General features: G+C 44.8%; 2 protein-coding genes across 3 annotated transcripts; one reads left to right on the forward strand and one right to left on the reverse strand.

The window, feature by feature from the left end:
• Positions 1 to 7,244: 7,244 nt before the first annotated feature.
• On the reverse strand, positions 7,245 to 12,317 carry LOC136512864 (uncharacterized). 2 transcript variants are annotated; one of them, XM_066506877.1, is made up of 12 exons: positions 12,085 to 12,316; positions 11,696 to 11,744; positions 10,836 to 10,988; positions 10,505 to 10,641; positions 10,339 to 10,408; positions 9,889 to 9,979; positions 9,721 to 9,790; positions 9,528 to 9,623; positions 9,075 to 9,174; positions 8,890 to 8,976; positions 8,692 to 8,768; positions 7,245 to 8,406 (listed from the first exon to the last, which is right to left on the reverse strand). In XM_066506877.1, exons 1-12 carry the CDS (start codon positions 12,265 to 12,267, stop codon positions 8,233 to 8,235), a joined length of 1,287 nt encoding a protein of 428 aa, XP_066362974.1. In that variant the 5' UTR covers positions 12,268 to 12,316; the 3' UTR covers positions 7,245 to 8,232. The 2 variants fall into 2 exon arrangements, with proteins under 2 accessions (XP_066362974.1, XP_066362975.1); XM_066506878.1 differs by lacking the exons at positions 8,692 to 8,768; positions 8,890 to 8,976 and having other exon boundaries at positions 12,085 to 12,317.
• Positions 12,318 to 19,934: 7,617 nt separating this feature from the next.
• Positions 19,935 to 20,392, forward strand: LOC136510512 (transcription factor PAR1-like). Its single transcript, XM_066504932.1, has one exon. The coding sequence runs from the start codon at positions 20,021 to 20,023 to the stop codon at positions 20,390 to 20,392; it is 372 nt and encodes a 123-aa protein (XP_066361029.1). The 5' UTR covers positions 19,935 to 20,020.
• The last annotated feature ends 1,148 nt before the right edge of the window (positions 20,393 to 21,540 follow it).

The raw sequence follows: 21,540 nt of genomic DNA on the forward strand, positions 1-21,540 counted from the left end.
GGATTTTGAAGATTCGCTGGAAAAAGAGTGACCGGACGCTACACCGGACTCTGATGTCCAGTGTCCGGTCAGTTCACAGGAGGTGAACCTACTGCAAAGGAGTGACCGGATGCTGAAACAGTGTTCTCCTAGTGTCCGGTCAGATGGTGGCTCTACGTCCGGTCGATCGAAGATGAAGCAGACAGCTTGCACCGGACTCTGTCTGCGTCCGGTCGGTGTCCACCGAACGCATCTGGTCGCGATTCCAGGGGATTTGGACCTCTCTGGAATCGACCGGATGCTAGGTGGCAGCGTCCGGTCGCTGCCACTGGAGCGTCCGATCAGTTGAAAACATGCGGGATTCAATCTCTTTTCTCTGTTTCCTTTCCCATCACGTTGGGGGCCACTATTTAATCGTAGCGCCATTTGACCTAAGGCTGCAACCACACCGACATCGTCGCCTTGCTCCTGCGCCACCGGCCGCTGCACCCCACACCGCCGCTCCCTGCGCCGCCTGCGCCGCCCGTGCTGCGTCGCGCCCACGCGCCGTCGCTGCCCGTGCCGCCACAACGTCCCCACACCACCGCTCGCGCATCCACACCCACGTTGCCGCCCGTCGCGCCACCGTAGAGCTCCGTCCTCCTGCACCAGAGCCACCGAGCCGCCGCGCTAGCCTCCCCGCGCCTTCACTCCCCAAGCCGCTGCGACCAGCCTCCCCACGCCTCAACTACCCAAGCCGCCACCAAGCAACACAGCCGCAGCACTGCTCCCGTGCTGCACCGCCCGTGCCTCTGCCCTAGCCACCAAGCTTGTGCCCTCAGTCAGTTCCTCCACATCATCTCGGTCGCCGATTTTTGTTGAGCTAGAACCCTAACCCCAACCGATTCGGTGGTTCCCCGCATGTCGCTTCTCATCTCTTCGGATCGCCGGTTCGCTAGGTAGCAAGCCCTCGATTCAATTTCGTACCTAATTGCTTGCTTTCTTAGGGTTTCGTATCTCTAGATGAATAATTAAGATTATCTATATATCCTCTATTTTATTGGGCAGCGAGTCAGCGCCGTTGTGGTCCTATTTGTAGTTGTCAGTCAACTCGGGGCCAAGCTCACGAGTACGGATCGAGGCCAAGCCTCGGAAATGATAGTTGACTATTGTTTCTTGTCAGCAGTAGTTTTTCTTTTCAGATCCAATCGATGGTTCGCGTCAAGAATGTTGGAGGTGGTCCCGGTGATGAGGATCCGAGACACCCGCCTCGCTTGCCTATAGATCCAAAAGGCAAGGCGATGAAGAAACTTGCAACAAAGAAGCAGAAGTATCCAGATGCAGACGTAGTTGCAGCAGCAGCAGAGCATGCAGAGGTAGGAGGTGCTAGGAGTGGAGTCCAGATCGCAGATCAGCTCTCTCCATCTACGAGGGCCGCACTAGAGCAGGTTGAGTGCCGTCATGGTGGTCCAGCTGGGACTGTCATGGTTGTGGGACGGCGAGTTGTCTTGGATGAGAGTCAGCCTTAGGGGGAGTCATAGTAGGAGCCACAGGCAGCAGAGCATACTCAGGAGGGACAACAGGCCGAGGAGACAGCAGGCACCATAGCCATAGCTTCACCGCTCTGGTCGTACCCATGCTCTAGTCACACCGAGGGCAGATACACAGTGGAGGGGTTCTCATCCACCGCCCAGACCACAGGGTCCACCTCCAGTGACTCATCTGGATCTAAGGGCCGCCACGACCAAGCAGGTGTAGTAGCTCAGATTTGTGGATTTTGAGCAGTGGTTTCCATCAAGGCGGGATGAGAGTGCATCAGAGGGCTTTTACACACCACTACAGGAGGACTTCTACAATGCATATCTTAACAGTGGAGCTGTTTTCAGATCTTAGAGGGTGTGCAACATAGAGTCTATTATTGCAGCAGCTAGAGAGCACATTCGCCCCTATCTTTCTTACCTGCTAGGGCTGACAAATTTACTTGGATGGACAGACTTATATGTTTCATCTTGGGTCCGTCAATTCTATGCTTCTCTCTAGATTGACCCACAGCACAGATTCATACACTTTGCATTCAGTGGTAGAGATTACAGGCTGACGAGCACTAGGGTCAGAGAGACACTCAGGCTTTAGGAGCAGCCCATCTGGCTACATGAGGTTTGCTATGGACAGATAGTGCCCCCTAGACGTCCTCATGGTGGGATGGTGCCCCCTATTGATCTAGACCACCACTGCTTCACAGAGCCATTCAGCGAAGGGTCTAGCAGGACACCCAGTGATCTTACTCCCACTGCTAGAGTGCTTGATGCCATTATGAGGAGGACACTGCTTCTGAGGATGGGGTATCGCGAGGGCTTGACTCGCATATAGTTGTGGCTACAAAACTATCTAATGCAGCAGACAGTGTTTGATATTTGGGATCTCCTTCTATCAGAGATGGAGGATACTATTGCTGAGGGGTTTAGAGGTCACCGACAGTTGCCCTATGCCCACTAGATCATGTTTCTTATTCACAGGGTAGTTACAGTGAGGCCGCCTGAGATGCTAGCTAAGTACAGTGGTGCTACGACAGAGTTCCCTGCATATAACCTGACTCAGATGATCCGCCATAGTACCCCGACTGCACCTAGCTAGCCGCGCCGTCGTCCAGAGGTGCCAGAGACTGCAGCCCATCAGGATGATACTATCAGGGGTATAGTAGCTATTGAGGAGGAGCAGTTAGATGCTCAGTAGGAGGGGATGGTCGAGAGCGACCCCAGTGACAGCTCAGATGAGGACTACTGTGATATCCCTTAGATGCCTGCACATCGACATGACCATGAGGCTGATAGCTCCAGTTTAGCTCCATCTGCACCGTAGACTGACCCCTCTCTACTTGCCATACTTGAGCGGATGAGGCAGGATAAGGCTCGCCAGGCTCAGAAGATCGTCGCTACTTTTGCACAGTTCCAGGCTCGACAGGATGAGTTTCAGTGGCAGCAGCAGGCCATACAGCAGTAGTAGCAGGCCATGCATCGGTAGCAGCTCCTCATGCAGCAGTAGCTCCTTGGATTTATGCAACATGTAGTGATAGCTATTGGGGTTCCACCGCCATAGTCTTCACCCCAGCTTGGTCAGCCTACCACCACTTCTATGACTCCAGCGTTATAGCCTAGTGGGCTTTAGAGTCAGGGACAGCCACCAGCATAGTTTCCTTTACCTACAGAGCAGGTGTCCCAGTGGTTTGCTTCGCTTGTGTTAGCCCCGCAGTTCACACCTCTCCAGATGGGCTTCACACCGGCTCAAACTTCCTCGCTGCTAGTGCCAAAGACTACAGTGTCTAGGAGCCTTGGTGCATCTTTTAGTGAGTTAACAAGGTAGCCTACTCCGCCATATTTGCATGTCCTAGGTCCTTCTATAGTTGCACCTATTACCGGGACTATAGAGATGCTCCCTTCCTCAGTGGCATCATCAGAGCCAGCTGCTCTAGTCATACCTGCACAGTCTACAGCAGCTCTAGTTGTTGATCCGACCTAGACCGCTTCAGCGTCGCTTCCAGCTACAGAGGGTCAGACAGCTCAGAGCTCTGGTTCATATGATGATGTCACTTAGTTCTAGCTTGCTCCTCGTACCTCAATGCCCGACTCGTTCGCTGCTACCCCGCCGACCGACCCTTAGGTTTTGGTGTTTGATGCCAAAGGGAGAGAGGGATCGAGTATGTTAGTCTTGGGGGGAGCGACTTAGGGGGAGCTTAGTTTACTTAGACTATCTATTATATTTGGTTTTTATGTGTGATACACTATTATGCATTCATCGTGTGTTTACTTTTATGCATTAAACTATATTTATGTGATAGTGATATATGACATGTGTGCTCTCTACTTTGAATTATTTATATATCATATCACTTGTGCTAAGCTCATTTGCTTTTGCTTCCGTGTTTTACTCCGATGCAAATGAGCTTTATTACTTGTACTCATGCTTATTTCATATCTTTTGAGTACATCATGTTGGTTTGGGTCATATAAGCTTGCCTAACACTTTTGTTCTTATTGCCAAAAGCTTATATGAACCAAGCATATCAAAAACCTCAACTCTTTCTCATGCTCGAGATAGTATTGTCATCAATCACCAAAAAGGGGAAGATTGAAAGCATCTAGGCCCCTAGTTGGGTTTCAGTGATTAATGACAATACATGATTACTATGACTAATGTGTGTTTTGCAGAGGCATTTAAGTTAGGTCATTGTAATGGAGATCGATTGGGCTATCATGGTGGTCATGCCCCTATGATGGAAATCGTTTTGGTTTTCAAAGGATGAATAACAAGGTTAAGGATGGACTAGTTCTAAGTGTCGATTGGAGTTGAAGAGACACTTAGAGTAGTTTAGGACTTTGTTTTTCCTTTAGCCGTACTATTAAGGGGGGTATGGATGGGTAGCTTGACCTAGGTGAGTCTAGTGGGTTAGGTGTGGTGCACACTTGCTAATCCTAGCACTAGGTAGCTCCTAAAAAGCCCTTATATCTATTGGAGCAAACTTCATTCACGTACGTTCAAAAGTTGGAAGTGAATGGAGGGTCAAATACTGACCGGATGCTGGCTTCGGTGTGACCGGACGCTGGCGCAGAGTCCAGTCAGTTCATTTGATCAAGGTGAAGTCGTCTGGAAGTGACTGGACGCTGAGAGGTCAAGTGACCGAATGCTGAGGGCCAGCGTCCGGTCGACTCCAGTAAGGTTCCAGAGAGGGAAAATCACGTCCGGACGCATCCGATCAGTACTGACCGAACACTGGCCAGCGTCCAGTCACACTTTAAATACTAGAGTTTGGGGTGAACTGACCGACGCGTTCGGTCAACATGATCGGAGAGTCCGGTCACCCCGCAGAGGCACATAACGGTTCATTTTTCAGCCCATGTTATAAATACTTCCTCCATTCGTGTGTGGGGGTACTTTTGCTCATTCCAACAACTGAGAAACACCTTTGAGAGTGCCAAGAAGAGCAAGGTCCTAGTGAGGTGATGGAGATTTGAGAATCCCAAAGAGAGCCCTCATTAGTGAGATCAAGAATAGCAAAGTGTGCATCCACCCTTCTCATTAGGCTTGTCGTGGTCAAGTGAGAGTTCGTGCTTGTTACTCTTGGTGATCGCCATCACCTAGACGACTTGGTGGTGATTGGGAGCTTAGTGATCATCCGGCTGAGCTTGTGGATGATCTAACTCAAGTTGTGAGCAGTTGTGGGTGATTCACCATGACGGAGTGTCGAAGAATCAACCCGTAGAGAGCACTTGATCCTTGCGCGGATCAAGGGAGAGCTACACCCTTGCGCGGGTGCTCCAGCGAGGACTAGTGGGGAGTGGCGACTCTCCGATACCTCGGCAAAACATCGCCGCGTTCCTCCTTCTCTCTTTACTTTGAACATTTACTTTGAGCATTTACTTTGAGCAATTCAATACTTGTCTTTACAATCATAGAATTGCCATGCTAGAGTAGGATTGGAACTTAGGTTGCAAGACTTTTTGTGCTATAGAACATTAGAAACACTTTCTAGGCATAAGGGATTAATTGGGCTAACAGTAGGATTTAATTATTGCAAAGAAATTTAGAATTAGCCCAATTCACCCCCTTCTTGGGCATCTTGATCCTTTCAAAGGGTGTATAAATACTTCCTCTATTCATGTGAGGGATTACTTTTGCTCATTCCAACAGCTGAGAAACACCCTTGAGAGTGCCAAGAAGAGCAATGTCCTAGTGAGGTGATTATGATTTGAGAATCCAAGAGAGAGGCCTCATTAGTGAAAGCAAGAGTAGCAAAGTGTGTATCCACCCTTCTCATTAGGCTTGTCGTGGTCAAGTGATAGTTCGTGCTTGTTACTCTTGGTGATCGTCATCACCTAGACGGCTTGGTGGTGATTGGGAGCTTGGTGATCATCCGACGGAGCTTGTGGATGATCCAACTCAAGTTGTGAGCGGTTGTGGGTGATTCACCGCGACGGAGTGTCAAAGAATCAACTCGTAGAGAGCACTTGATCCTTGCGCGGATCAAGTGGGAGCTGCACCCTTGCGCGGGTGCTCCAACGAGGACTAGTGGAGAGTGGCGACTCTCCGATACCTCGGCAAAACATCGCTGCGTTCCTCCTTCTCTCCTTACTTTAAGCATTTATATTTGAGCAATTCAATTCTTATCTTTACATACTTAGAATTGCCATGCTAGAGTAGGATTGGAACTTAGGGTGTTAAACTTTTATGCGGTAGAACATTAGAAACACTTTCTAGGCATAAGGGGTGAAGTGGGCTAAGTGTATGATTTAATTATTACAAAGAATTTTAGAATTAGCCTAATTCACCCTCCTCTTGGACATCTTGATCCTTTCAGCGGTGTCAAATTATGTAGACGAGGTTCGTGCAACACCTCTTAGCCGCCGAACCACTAGGTGTTGGTCGACACAACGGGGATTAGCGTGCCGGCAAGCACGTGAACCTCGGAAGAAAAATTGGTTGTCTCTTGCTCGTTGGTATTCTTCCGATGATTGATTTAGTATTCATCTTGTGATTGGTTCACTCCTCTACACGGCGGTATAATCATCCTACTCACTCATTTATATTCTTGCAAACTAGTTATAGCAAGCTCTTTAATGTAACTAGAATTGAGAGCTTGCTTTGTAGTTTAAGTTCATCTAGTGAAGCTCTTTAGTGTAGCAAGTGTGAGAGCTCTTAGTGGTAGTGAAATAGCAAGTTGTGTGTTTAGTGATCATAGTAACTAGAATTATTGAATAGATGGCTTGCAACCCTTGTAGTGCTAGAGCAAGTTTGCATTTCGTTATTTGTTATACTAATCAAATTGCTCTAGTTGATTTGTAGATTTTTAAATAGGCTATTCACCCCTCCTCTAGCCATATTAGGACATTTCACTCGTTCGCTTCGCTGAAAAAACAAACCAAAATACTGTTTCGTCTGATTTGTTGTGAGACAGAAACACTGTTCCGACTTAAAAAACAAGCTGAAAAGTAAGAATTATAAGAGAAGCGAACAGGGTCAAGATGGGTATATGTTTTTTCATGGCCAGGCTTGGCTAAAGGGGTATTTGGATACAGTGACTAAAATTTAGGAGATGTGTTGAGAGTGTTGCATGGGGTGTTCGGATACTAATAAAAAAACAAATTATATAATCCACCAGTACTCCACGAGATGAATTTTTTAATTCTAATTAATCCATCATTAGCACATGGTTACTGTAGCACCACATTGTTAAATCATGGACTAATTAGGTTTAAAAGATTCGTCTCATAATTAGTCTATTCATGTGTCAAACATTCGACTAGCCCCCGTCTCGCATCTCGTCGCCTCCCGGTCGCTGCCGCTCCTCCTCGCTCCCGGCTCCTCCACGCTAACGCTGTCACTCATCCACGCTCACGACGATGGAGACGCTGTGGAGGACGACGACGACGCGAGCTCTGCCAGATCCCCGGCGGGCCACATCCGACCGAGCCCCCGTCGGCCACCACGCGAGCTCCTTCCAGAACTCCGGCGGCCACATCCGGACAAGCTCCCGTCGGCCACCACTCCGCCCACATGCGAACTCCGCCAGCAAGATCTCCTGTGGGCTCGCACGGCACGGGGCCGGATGGCGGTGAGTGCGGTGGTGGCGATGCGTGCTGTGCTGGCGTGCGGTGGTGGCATGCGTATGCGTGCAGTGGTGGTGGTGCGCGGCCACCACGGTCGAGTACGAGGCGGTCAAGGAGCTGAGCGCAGGGAGCACGCGAGCTTCGACGAGGTCAATCCCCGCCACGGATGACCTCGCGGCGGCGCCTCCCGCAAAGGGGTTCTTCTGCTCCCTGCCACCGTCGTTCCGTTCCCCACCGCAGGCTGTTGCTGCTGCGTTGGCTCCCAAACATGGAGCGATTGCATCCGGCAGCCACAATTGCAATCTAGGGAACGAGTTCAGGATGGAGCAATTGCAATCTGGGGAATCAGTTCAGGATTGAAGAAACCCCATCCTCATCGCCTGCCATGGGAGAGAACTCGTTGCTGTGCACGTCTTCCACCTGTTCGACGAAATGCTCAAAGGACAGCAGGTGAAGGTAAGCTCACCTTTGTAAAGATGAGGTGAGTGCACCCGAACAATTCTTGCAACCAAACACTGCTCTAACTAAGCCAGGCTTACCTAAGCGTAGCAACCAAACAAACGGACCTTGCATAGCACTAGCCAGGCTTCGGATGCCCTGGCTTAGAAAGCTGGCCAGGCTAGGAATAGATGGAGAACCAAACAGACCCTATATGCTGCGCCTTTTCTACTTCCTATTGTCTGTCCACTTGTTTTATGAACGGCTTGGAAGGACTGGATATATAACCCTTCACAGTTCCTACTAATGACATGGCTTCTTGTAGTGCCTCCAGTAGATGATCTGGGTGTTCCTCGATGCGCACAGGACCAAACTGTTCTGGTATTTTGCGCAAAGCCCGTCCAACGATCTGCGATGTATGCAGGGAAAAAAATTATGAGAAAACACCACATACATGTACCGATGTACAAGCACATGTGAGCACCGTGTTTTCAGTATGAGCAGAATTAATATAACAGTAAAGAAACAAATTCCAGAATAGGAAAAGTAAGACATGCTGCATCATCAACAAGTCATGGGGAAGTTACTAGTTGTTCGGTGCAACAAATGACTTTTCATGCTACCAGACTATTTGATGAACATTCAGAGATTCCTCTAGGAAAGGGATGAAGATTTAAATATCACTAGTTCAAACCTTGCGAGCATAGCCACCATAAGCAATCCCTCCGATTAAAGCTTGGTGAGAACTGGCCATTTCAGAAGCTGCGGTCCCTGAATTTCAATTCAATAAAACAGCCTTTTCAGAAAGACATTCTCCCCATAATGATAGGTTGTATAAGTTTTTCTAAAAATTACAAATTGAACAAGAAAAGGAATGTAAGAAACAAATTACCAGCAACAGAAATAGATTGGAAAAGACCAGCTTTCTTTAAGCAATCAATAGTGTATGCGTTGGTGCCACCAGCCAACTGATAGAAGCCTTGAAAACCATAGGCACAGCAATACTCAGAAAATATAAGGTCGAGAGAGCCACAGCCACATAAGGAAAAAAATATTTCAATTGTTGGCTTCATTTACCAGGAGGTCTTTCTGACATTGAAGCCACATGAGCGGCAAAAGAAACTGTCTCCCTTGTTGCACCTCGACCAATGTCGCCACTCATAGGTCGGCCATCTAACTGTTCCGAAAGAAAAGCAATTTATTAGGAAGTCCCAGCAAAAAAAGAACATTACTTTACAAGATCAAAATTCAAAAGTAGTACATAAATCATATTTATGCCCAGTTCCCACCACATCAAGATGATAGTATTTCAGAAAATGTAACAGCAAACTGAATAGATTAAAAACTACATAATCAAGACAATCTCAAATATCTAGTTTCAAGCTAACATGATTTTTTTATAAAAAATGTTAACAAGGTCACGAACAAGGATGCATCTAACACTGAAGTATACACACAATACTGGAAAGCAGCAATTTTTTTCGATCAATGGAAAGCAGTAATTGAGTAATCATTCTCTTGAGAACTAACCTGCCAAAGATTATACCCTTTAAAATGGGACTCCATTATTGTGTACATTGCGTTCATGAGATCAACAGTTGATTCACCTATATCAGGAAGACTAACCTGAAAAGAGCAAACTTTCACATTAATAATATGGAATGGAAGATTTTTTTTTTCAATAAAAAGACACGGTTAGCCTGAAACCAATTGTGGAACCTACTGCAACCAGCTTCACATTATTGATGGACCCACTCAAGCTGTCCCAGAGGGTATTGAACATATCAGTTCCCCTACAGTGGTCAGAATCTATAAGATCAAGTGTAATATGAAATGGAGAAAAGTCAAAGGTAACTCAACCAACAAAATAACTGAGACAAGCAAAACATACTTTCCAATGGTATGTATCTCTATTGCATCAACATCATTACTTTTCAATAACTCAGCAGTCATAGTAGGGTCCCGAACATAGGACACAGCTCCTGAAATGGTTTCAAGCAAAGCTTGCAGCTTCTATAAGATACACAAGGGAGGAGGGATCAGAATTAACAGGAGGTGACTTTACATTTGAATCCAATGAAGGCTATATGCAATCAAAGGTATTGGTGGTTGTCTACTTCACCTCCTCACCTATAAAACCAGGTATTCTACCTCTTAAACTAATGAAAACCGTCTAAATAACCTCTAAGGCAGTTTTGAAAGTGGTTTCGCTGACGTCTATAAAACCTGATATTATAGCCCTTGAAGCATCTAATATTGCTTGTCTTACTAACACCAAGTGAACTATTCAGATGATGACAAATGGACAGGAATGGAACGAAGAAGAAAATATAGCACTCACTTATTCTGTCATACGGGCAAACTGGCAAGCATCGACCGCATCCATAGCACCGCTCTGTAATTACACCACCCTACACAAGGCAGACTCATCTCATAAGGAAAATGAAGCCCATGAAGACGATAACAGGAGCAGAATAAAAGAAGTAAAGAACCAAAGCAACTGATACCTCATATTTACCACGCAAAGGATCAGATCGAGTGTGCTCTCCACCAACCACGGAACGCTCTAGTGATATTGCATCAGCCGGGCAAACTTTCTCACATGGCTTTGAGCAATCCGGTGGGCAATCCTCAGGATCAAACTCTAGAGAATAAACAAAGTTTTTCATACACAACGACCTTCAAAGTTAACAGGCTGGCAAATACTTGTAGTGAAGGCAAGAAACTAATAGCAATATCAAATGATAATAATTAAAACAAAACAATACTTTTGAAGTGACATATATAAAGTTAAACAAACAAGTATAACAGATAATTTCTGAAACAGCATGTTCTTACCAGCTTTACGGAAATGAAGATCTCTGCAATCATCATTAACACTAATCATCACCCATGGCCTTTGAACTTCTGGTACAATTGATGCTGCTACATCAATACCCTCATTCACTGCACCCACCACAGATGCATCTGCTGCACAATCAATGCAATCCACTGCAGGCACAGAACTGTCTGTAATTCGTAAGTGTATAACACCAAGTTTTGTCTTTTTTATTGGTAAAATCACTGCAGAAGACTGTTCACTTAGCAGAAATATATACCCACCGCAAACTTTTGTTATTTATCTAATAACTCAAATATCGGATGAACCAATCATTAATTTTACTTCCATGAAGCTTTGAAGTTGTCATGAATTAACAGAAGTTTCTCCAATCACTTCATCAGGACATATTGAATAGGAGCTTCATAACAAAAGTTGCAATACGCATATGTTTAGCTTGTATTCCATTTGGTGTGTATTATGTACAGTACTGTAGTCCTATCTTGCCCTGCTTTTCAAAATTGGTAAGTCCTTGTGTTCCATTAATGCCAGTGTTTTAAGTTTTTTTTATGCAACTGGGTTGTTAAACAAAAGGTCAAATCACAAGTAATTAAAATCTCAATTCTTGACAGAGTGAAGGTATATAAAGAAAACATGTGGGCTACAACTATACGGCCTGTTCGCTGGTTGGTTTTTGGGCTGGTTTGGGCTGGCTGGTGCTGGTTTATTGTGAGAGAAAAATACTGTTCGCTGGTTGGTTTGGGCTGGCTGAAACCAACAAGCGAACAGGCTGATAGTGTGGACAGTTACAATGTCAATCTAAAAATGCTCAAAATAACCAATTCCAAATGAATGGCTACAGTTAAATTAACATGCGTACCTCCAGCAAGAGTGTAGACAAGGGAGAGATTCCTGACATCAGCAGCATCCTGCATAAACAAGTGAGGATTATAGCGCAGCCAGTCTGTAATAATTCTTCATCGCGGCCACTGCTACTCTCACTGTGCTAGAAATAAAACACCAACTGCACCAGAGAATTGTCCTCCACATGTTAAACCCGATTCGCTTTTCCTAGCTAACACCAGCATAAAGTGCGTAGCCCCCTCCCCCTCTGCCTTTCAGGCTTTCAACATCAGATGGAGATGAAGCACCCGCTGCACTTCCTGAGTTCCTGTCCATTTGACCCTACTGTGCACAGCCAGTAGTCCCCGGAGCCCAATCTAGTGACGGGTGAAGAAGCAAGGTGGAAGGGGCATGGACGCATGGTACCTCGAAGCTGGCGCCGCAGATGAGCTTGACCCAGTCGCCGCGCCGGAGGGCCGCGACCTGCGGCGGGTGGTCGCAGGCAAGGCGGACCCGGCCGGAGTGAGATACGACGGAGGCCGCGGCCCGGACGGCCGCGTGGGAGACTAGAAGAGGCGGCGGCGGGATCGGGACCGGGACGGCGGCCATGGCTGGCTCCTCGCGCGGCCACTTCACAGCGGCGCTGGGAAATATCTCTTGTGTGGATGAAGAAAGGAAAAAGTCTACTTAACCCCACCTATCAACCATGATCTACTTCACCTCAAACTATAAAACCGTCTATTTTACCCCTTAAACTTTTCAAAACCGTCTATTTTACTTCCTGGGCGGTTTTCGACGGTGGATTTACTGCAGTAACGGTGGTTTTGCTACAGTGGTGGTTTTATCTTTATCTTTTTTATTTATTTCTAGTGAATCTTTAAAAAATTATAGTAAATCATAGAAAAATTATAAAATGGAAAATCTAATTTTGTTGGACTCCACATGAGTAGATCTACACAATGAATATATAATATGATATGCTTTAGTACAAAATTTTTGCTGTAGTTTTAGATTAATTGGAAAATCCAATTTTGTCTGTAATTAATTGGAACAATTCATAGCTGCAGCTTCTGTGGTCCAATTATGGTGAAATTTTTATGGTAGGCTAATTATTGTATGCTTGAACTATAGTAAAAATTTCGTACTCATTGGACCATGTATAACTTAGTTATAGATAAATTTCAATTAATTACAGACAAAATTAGATTATCGTCCTCTGGTTGCTCTTCAAATTGTTGGTGTCTGCCCAGAGTATCACCTATTGAAATAATTAAACACATTAGCCTCTTTGTCTTTGGTCAAAAAGAAAAGAAGTAAATTCACACATGAGTAATTACCATCCCTATGCTCTGACAGCGTGCTAGGAAGAAGAAGAGGGTTGAAGGATTTCTCTATTAGCTATGTGGTCTTTGTCTTTAGATTTTAAGTATGGACTGTCTCTGAATTTGAACTATGGACTTTTGATCTCTTTCAGACCCCCTTTTATAAACTATTATGGACTTATCACTTATCTATGTTCCCAGTTATGACTATGAAACTATGAACTGCACATGCGTATGTTCTGTGCCTGTATTGTATAAACTTTGTACGTGTTATGCCCTCCTGTGGACTGTGGAATATTGTATTTGTGGATCTCTTCTCTATTTCTAACTTAAAAGCATTTTTTCTATTTCTGTGCAACGAAATTTCGCCCGAAATTTCGTCCGAAATTTCGCCCGATTTTTTTAAAAAATTTCGGTGATTTCGGCCAAAATACACCTAAGTTTGAACGTGCAGGTTTACACGAAATTTTCGAAATTTCAGTCGAAATTCGTGAATTTCGGGTTTTTCGGCCCTGGCCAAAAAAAAACGCAAAACGAAATCCAAAACCTTGCCTAGCTCCCTGATTTTGCATGAAACTCGCTCGTTGAGTGCTCGTAAACTGAAGGCAGTTTATTTCCACGTGGTGATTTTTTTGGGATAGACCTGGTCATACATCTAGACGGCCTGGGAAAGAAAACTCCAACGCCATTTTTTCCTGGCCCGCATCTAACCTGGGCTGGAAATCGCAGCCTGGTCCCGCCCATCGTCTGGCCCGACGAGGCAATGTCGGCGCCACCGTTTCATTCCTCCACACCTCTACCCAAGGTAAGACATGCTTGTTGAGGACCGATCCGCACGTCGTGATGACTACGAAAAGAAAAGAGCGGTGCCTGTTGTAGTTATAGGGCCGCACTCACCTTTTCTGCGGGTCCGCGCATGAGAGCGCGTGTGACGACTCGCTCAGCGTGGAGGGCGGAGTCTCTATGAAACATCAGAGACCCCGTTTACCCCTATTTATACGATTTAAGTATACATAAAGCAATTTTTTTTACTTTAATTTAAACTATACTTTTGACCTTAGAATGCTAACGGGTCTGATTTTCGATTTTGTATTTGAATTTGAATTGTATTTGAATAAGTAAAAGAAGTCAGTTAATTCATTAAGGCTATGTTTATACCGTGTATCAATGGTCAATTATGAGTAGAAGGTTCCATCGGAACAATTATTATTTATTTCAAGCTATTTCTGTGTCATTCGCTGAGCTACTATCAGCAGATTCTGCATAAGCAGGGCTGCCATGAGGACTGCTATCATTTATGTCGTTTTCAGTTTCTACAAAGTCTTCTTCTTCATCTTCAACAACCCTCTTACCTTTTCTCCTCCTATTAGCCCTCTGTAAAGCAAGAATTTTCCTCTTCTTTGACCGACCAAGCAATTCTTCAAGACAAAGATCATCATCTACAATTTTTGGCCTGTTCAACCAATCCATGATTGGGTTTGATTCATCAAATAATGTGCAATCCATCAACAGAGCACATGGATCAGCCTCTTTCTCTTCTGTTTGATTTTTTCCTACACCTTGCTTGAGACGTTGCTTTAAATTATGGCGTACATACACAAGCTTTCGCAGCTTCTCATAACCAAGGCGGTTTCTTAGTTTTGTATGAACTAGTGCAAAAGTACTCCAATTCCGCTCACACCCACTAGATGAGACACACTGCGAAACAATACGAATGGCAAACTTCTGCAGCTCTGGTGTATCACCACCAAATAATACCCACCAATCAGCTGAAAATAAGAGGTACATGATATATTCATAAGGAGCATACAAAAAAATAAGAGGTACATGATGTATTCAGAAGGAGCATACAAAAAATTGAGACAGTCGTGATTAAAAAAATTACCTGCAGGCATTTTGCCTACTGCACCCTTTGCTAATTTTCCATCAAATTTTCTCTCATAGGATATAAAGGTACGAATTTGTCTTATTGCTTCAACCCCATCCTCGACCGATTCAGCTAGCCTTTCAATTGCCTCTTCGAGAGCTCTCAAATACCTATTATTTTCATGAAGCCGGTGTTGATAGTGCCCTACTGGATCAAGGACAGCAGCTGCAAGCATAGAGAACACATTAGTATGCTGTTTTCCAATGAAAACTAGACATGAATAAATTGTTTTTCCTTACCAGCAACAATGAATGTGTCATCATAGAGATATTGAACCCTCTCCTTAATCACTCTCATGTATCTGTTGCATCTATGTGTCCCCTCACCTAAATAGACCTCCATCTCCCTAATGGCACTCAACAATCTTGGCATTATTCCAGCAACTGTCCCCTCATCTCCATCCACATAGCGAAGTACTGAATAGAGTGGGCCAATTGTATCTAAGACAACCTTGACATCATCCCACCACTGAGAACTTGTCATACAGCTATCAACATACTTGAAGCCAGGCTCATTGTTCCAAGCACTGTTCCTCCACTCATCAGAGACCATCCACTGTCGGAATTTATCTTTCCTATCCCACAAACTCTGGAGGAACATGAAGACAGTTCCAAATCTGGTTGCATTCCATCGAACTATCTCCCCTCCAATCCTTCTTTTCATCTCATTATGCAGCCTATTGTGGCTATGTAGGAAATTGGTACATTTTTTGGCACTGGAGACAATATCATCAACCTCAGAGAATTTACCAATATCCTTCAACATTAGGTTGATTGTATGAGCGGCACATGGCTGCCAAACAATACGGGGGTACTCGTCAATAAGCTTGGCACATGCTTTCTTGTAATTTGCCCCATTGTCAGTGACAAGCTGCACAATATTCTCAGGGCCAATGTCATCTACCACTTTCTTAATGTGTGTATACAAATATTCTGCAAGACATGCAAAGACACAAAAATTAGAGCACATACGAATCATGAAAGATAATCTGCAAGACATACAAAACGACATAAATTACCTGCATTTTGGATGTGCTCACTTGCATTGATAGCCTTATGGAAGAATATGCGCCCATGGCAATACACCATGAAGTTGATAATACTCATGCTTGTCGTACCTGTCCATGAGTCACACATGACTGTAACACCATATTTCTTCCAATCCCTTTTAAAGACCTCAACAGCCTCCTCAATGCTTTTATAGTTAGCATCCAAACATGGGCCATCGATGTCACTCCCACTGAACAACCTACTTGTTGTTCCTAACTCTTGAGTCAACCTCATTGCTGCTCGAAAATAAGGACAATTAGCTTTTACCCCTGCAATGTCATTTGCATGAAACCATTTGGACCAAGCTTGTGCAAGTTTTTCCACCACTCCTTCCTTCAAGATGGTGTCAATCCTAGGTTGGACAGAACTAGAAGATGTAACAAATGAGTCAATCCTTGGCTGTACAGTAGGAGGTCTCCTGCATGATCCACTACTAGCTGCTGGGGCAGATGAACTACCAGATCCATGCTCATATGAGGCCTGCCTCATATTCACTTCTTGCTGCAAATCATTATCTTGTCTTGATAATGCCATTAACAAGCGCGTCTGCTCCTCCTCCTCATCGCTTGCCACATAAATACTTCCTTTTCCACCCATCTCACTCACAAGAGTATTTTCCAACCTCTTTTTGGTCCTCTTTAAATCTTTCTTCCTATCCTTAGATTCTTTATGCTTTCTCCACATAACATGCTTCACATCACTTGGCACCTTCTCGCAAAAAGCGACATCACCTGGCACCCCAGCTAGATGCTGTGTTAGTCTCGTTGCACCTCCAGATCTCTTGGTAGCGCCACAAAACCCACATCTAAATCCTTGTCCAACACTAAAACCATAATTCCACACATTGAATATGTTGTCATCTTTTACTTGACCTGCACAAAAGACCATTCAAAGACATTGGCTTCAGTAAATAATATGCAACTACTAATACAAATTTCCAAACAGAATTTTACCTATGGCAGCAGGAGTGGGTGCTGCATCCACATCAATAAGCACCGCTGGAGAAACAGCTCCAGCTCTGCTAGAATTGCTTGTACCCTCTCCACTGAAAATTCACATTTTTAAAGTACACATTAGCTAAATTTGGCATACAATAGGATGACATTTTCCTCAGAGATTGAGCAGAGCATCAGAGATCAAACTGCCACCTTAATAGATTGAACTCATTTTCCTCAGAAATGGAACAGAGCATCAGGGATCAGACTACTACCATGCATTGTGCATACATTACCTAGATCGAGACATGCTTTTGCAATCGAGTGAAAAATGCAACTCCTATCTTACTTGTTTCATGGGAATAGAGTCGAATACACAATCAAAAATAACCAAATCAGACATGGTTCCACAATCCACAATTTCTAATCACTGTTTTGGGGATCTGAAATTCTGAACGACAGTATCTCGGGATGGCATACCTTGTAGGAGGAGGAAGCGATGATGACATCTTGAGCGCCGCCGCCGAACTGAGTCTGAGTGCCGCCTACTCCCGCCCTCTGCCTCTCCCTGCCAAGCGTCGCTGTCTCGCAGCGAGCTTGCACTGCCGCGCCCGCGATTCCTCGCCTTGCCACACACAACGTGTGTGCTCTCTTCTACCCTGTTGAGCCCCACCGGCACTGGGGATGGGCACCCTGCTGGGGCGCTCGCGCTCATGCGGCGCGGTCGCACGGACCAAGCAGCCGCCGCCAAAGTGAACGAGGAGAAGGAAAAATGAAACCCTAGGCTGCCGATTGCATATTTGGGGGAGTTAGGGTTAGCAGTAGAATGGGCTTGGGCTGCTGTATCGATAGGGACCGGGTCTGTTTTAAATGGGCCGAGATTTTCAAATCCGAATGGGCCAATTTCGCCCCGGGTCGAAAGAAGCGAATTTCGCGAAATTTCGCCGAAATTTTTTTCCCTGGAGCTAGGCGCCAGAACGGGCAGTTGGGCCATTATGTACCAAAACAAGTAGGATGGCTTCAAATTCCGGCCCATCTATCAATAATTCAGGCCTCGGTCGAAGCAAGTAATAAACATAAAAAAAGAGGTTAATCACTTGTACAAACAGACATGAGGAGCTCGCCGAGGAGCAATGTAAAAGAGGCGCCTATTTCACAATATATATACTAGCTAGGTAAGAACTTTGAGAATAAACACGCCAGCACGAACATAATACAACAACCACACAAAGCAATAACCTACGTAAACAAATGCAATTAGCTTACATTAACTCATCCATGTGCGACGTCGGAACACCAACCGATAAACGCGTACGGGAACACAGTTGTGCAGGTCAATTTTAGAGCATCTCCACTAGATTAAGGACATCTAATCCCCTATATGAAACTAAAGGGATTGAGAAAACATACTTTTAGAGTATAGAGGAACTGTGCTCCCTCAGATTGAGGAATAAAAGGGAATTGAGGAAAAATGTTGCTTGCTCCTCTCTATTTGAGGGATTGAGGGGAGGATTTGAGGGATTAAAAAAATATAAGAAAAAAAGATTGATGAAGGGGATCTACTGGAGTGTTTTTTTCTTTCTTCACCTCATTCCCCTACATGACATTGTTTAGGGAAAGGGGATTGTTTTCCTCAATCAGGTGGAGTTGCTCTTACTCTCCTATCCTATAAGTAATACCTGATGATGATCAACTCATCCATACAGTTTCCTCAACCGTTGTTTGATCTAGGGCGCATGATGATTAGTCTAATCACATGCCTAGCTTACTAACTAATAACCAACACCTGGTTGCTCAACTGCTGTCATATGCACATCAGCACATGAATGCAACAGAAAGATTAATAACGAAATACATTCAATATAATCGCTTCTCCCCTCATCAGGGATCTTCACGGAAATTGCCCAATTTGAGCGTGCTAACCACTAATTCTGTACCGGAGATCGCGGTGCCCATCGACGGCTGGCTACACATGTCATGTTGATACATACATACGTGTGATCGAGGATACTGATGCACACATCATGCATACTTCCCGTTGACATATGTCATGAGGGGGAGGAGGGGAACATGGCTACAAATCAAGGCACCCCAGCCCTAAATCATGGACATTAATTGTTACATGTGCAATGCATCCCATTAGTCCAATTGATTGTTTCTCATAAAAAAAGTCCAATTGATTGAAGCATTTGCGTCTATCATAACCAGCTCCCCACCGGGGAACATGCTGGCACATTAGAGCCTGCTAATCCATGCTGTTTATTTTAATATATATCCCTAGCTAACATACATATATGTAGGGATCGGATGCACCACGGGCGTGAACACATGATGCAGGGAGACTTTTCTTCGCACATGATGATGATGCAGGCGAGACTTTTCTTTGCTGCACTTTTGCTGAGGTGGCAGGCTGGCAAAGGATCTGGAGGAGTGTGTGCGGGCCCACAACAAATCACACACATGCATGCATGGGGTGGTAAGGGATACAGACAGATACGTTACAGAGTGTTCTGACGAGGAAAATCGAAAGCCAAGTGAAGTGCATAAAGGGTAGTAGTAGTGCATGGTTGGTGGCGCTTGAGAGGTGTCTGCTTCTGCTTGGATCGAAGATAGAGAGAGAGAGAGAGAGGTGTGTTTGTGTGTTGTTGGTTGGTTGTTTAAGGAATCATGTGGTGGCATGTCACATGTGACCTTGAGTTAGGAGAACATGCATGCATGCCTGCCCTCACCTTCAAGCAATGCACTGCAATGCTTGCATCCCAACAGCATGCCATGCCCTCTCCCTGTCAATGTGCACCGTATCGTATCCACATGCATATCATATATGATATGATCTAGCTAGCTATGTTTGATCACTACAGAAACAGAAGTTAATCATTCCTGATCCGTCTTTTGTCATGCCAATGCATGCCACCTAATCCGCCCCACACATATCTTCTCTTCCAGCCTATAGCTCCTATAGCATCTATATAAACACCCCTTGCCCCCTCTCTCTAGCATCCCATCATTCTCATCTATCTCTCTCTAATCCCTCATTCTTCATTTCTCTCCTCATTATCCCATAGTTCGTTGCAACTGCAAGTAGCTACAGCCTACAGCGGCTGCAGTTTGCAACAACAACGATTGGTCATGGGTGCCCACACCGGCAACCGCCGTTGCAGCCCGTCAACATCGACGGCCAGGAGAAGAACGAGGCCGCCGGCATCCTCCGCCGCCGTGGCTGCCAGAAGGCCGTCGTCGCCGACGACGAAGCCGATAAGCAAGGACGATGCCGCGGAAGGCAAGGCGAGGACGAAGCAGGCCTGCAGCAGGCGGCGGGACATGGAGGTGAGGAGGAAGATGGAGGTGCTGAGGCGCCTCGTGCCGAGCGGCAGCGGCAGCGGCGGCGACGACGAGGTCGACGAGCTCCTCCTGCGCGCCGCCGGCTACATCGAGCGGCTGCAGGCGCAGGTGACGGTGATGCAGTTCATGGTCGACGTGCTGGAGGACACAAAACATTAATCATATTTTTATTATTAGGCTTGAGAATTGAGATGACACATGTGTAATACATACCATATACATGATATTTACTTTTGTACTGAACTTCTTGGGGTTCATGTGGTTCTTTACTTCTTTATTATCTCTTTGTTTGATTGATGTCGCCCTGAGGATGAAGCTTGAGCAAGAGCCGCTTGCTGAACTGGATAACCATTATTTTTCAAAAAGCTACCAGCGAGCATGAATCGATAAAGGAGTAAAATACAACAGCACAACACCACAAAACTTAAGAGATGGGCTTGGGGTAGATGTTACCGTTGTCTTGTGCATGATCACCAAGTCAGTTCATGCAAGAATTTCTTTGCAATGCACATTATGTTGCCACTCTTTACTGTGTAAACCGGAATTTCCCTAAGGGTTTCGATATTTTTATGATTATTGAGTACACCGACAGGATAATTATAACTATCTTGACGGGTTTCAAAAAACACACCCGAAAATTAAATAACCGACAGGATATTACAATTATCTTGACGGGTTTTGGAAAACACACTGAAAAATTAAATAACAGACAAGAAAATTCTGAATTAACCTATGGCTACGTGTAACCGACAGGATAATTAATTACGTTATCAGTTTACTAATAACACACAGGGAAATTGTGCATTGTTATGTCGGTTTGTGCATTTTCTTGTCGGTCATGGACATAACACATATGGAAATTAATCGAAACGCGGACACAGGAAATATATTGCTCAAGGAAATTGATGTTTGAACACCTCATACCAAATTTGAACTTGTATGCACCTCAAATTTGACAAAACCTTACATTTACCACAAGTTAAGGAAATATGAGATTATGAAAATAATTCACTATTTTTTATAGTTAAATGAATTTCTACGTGCTAATTGAAATTGAACAAATTCCAAAATGAACTGTGTACACTTAATAAGATCGAAAAAATTACATAAAAATATATTTGGGTTCATATGGTCCATTCAATAGTTTGTGGTAGAGATAGATGAAAAATTCAATTGGTGTGTAGGTATAATTCGACCTTCTCTCTCCATATTACTACAAAATAATTCTAATAATACCTAAAAAAGGTTCAAAAAATCTAAAAATTTGCATGGAGTCATATTTTGGGTGTATATGCTTGTAGTAAAGT

Source organism: Miscanthus floridulus, chromosome 16 (assembly GCF_019320115.1).
Source record: "Miscanthus floridulus cultivar M001 chromosome 16, ASM1932011v1, whole genome shotgun sequence".
NCBI lineage: Eukaryota > Viridiplantae > Streptophyta > Magnoliopsida > Poales > Poaceae > Miscanthus > Miscanthus floridulus.

Coding starts and splice junctions, on each gene's coding strand:
- LOC136512864 (XM_066506877.1), bottom strand. CDS start 12,267: ATGGCCGCCGTCCCGGTCCCGATCCCGCCGCCGCCTCTTCTAGTCTCC. Junction 9,175..9,527: donor AAGGGTATAATCTTTGGCAG/GTTAGTTCTCAA, acceptor CTTTCGGAACAG/TTAGATGGCCGACCTATGAG. Junction 8,769..8,889: donor CCAATCTATTTCTGTTGCTG/GTAATTTGTTTC, acceptor ATTGAAATTCAG/GGACCGCAGCTTCTGAAATG.
- LOC136510512 (XM_066504932.1), top strand. CDS start 20,021: ATGGGTGCCCACACCGGCAACCGCCGTTGCAGCCCGTCAACATCGACG.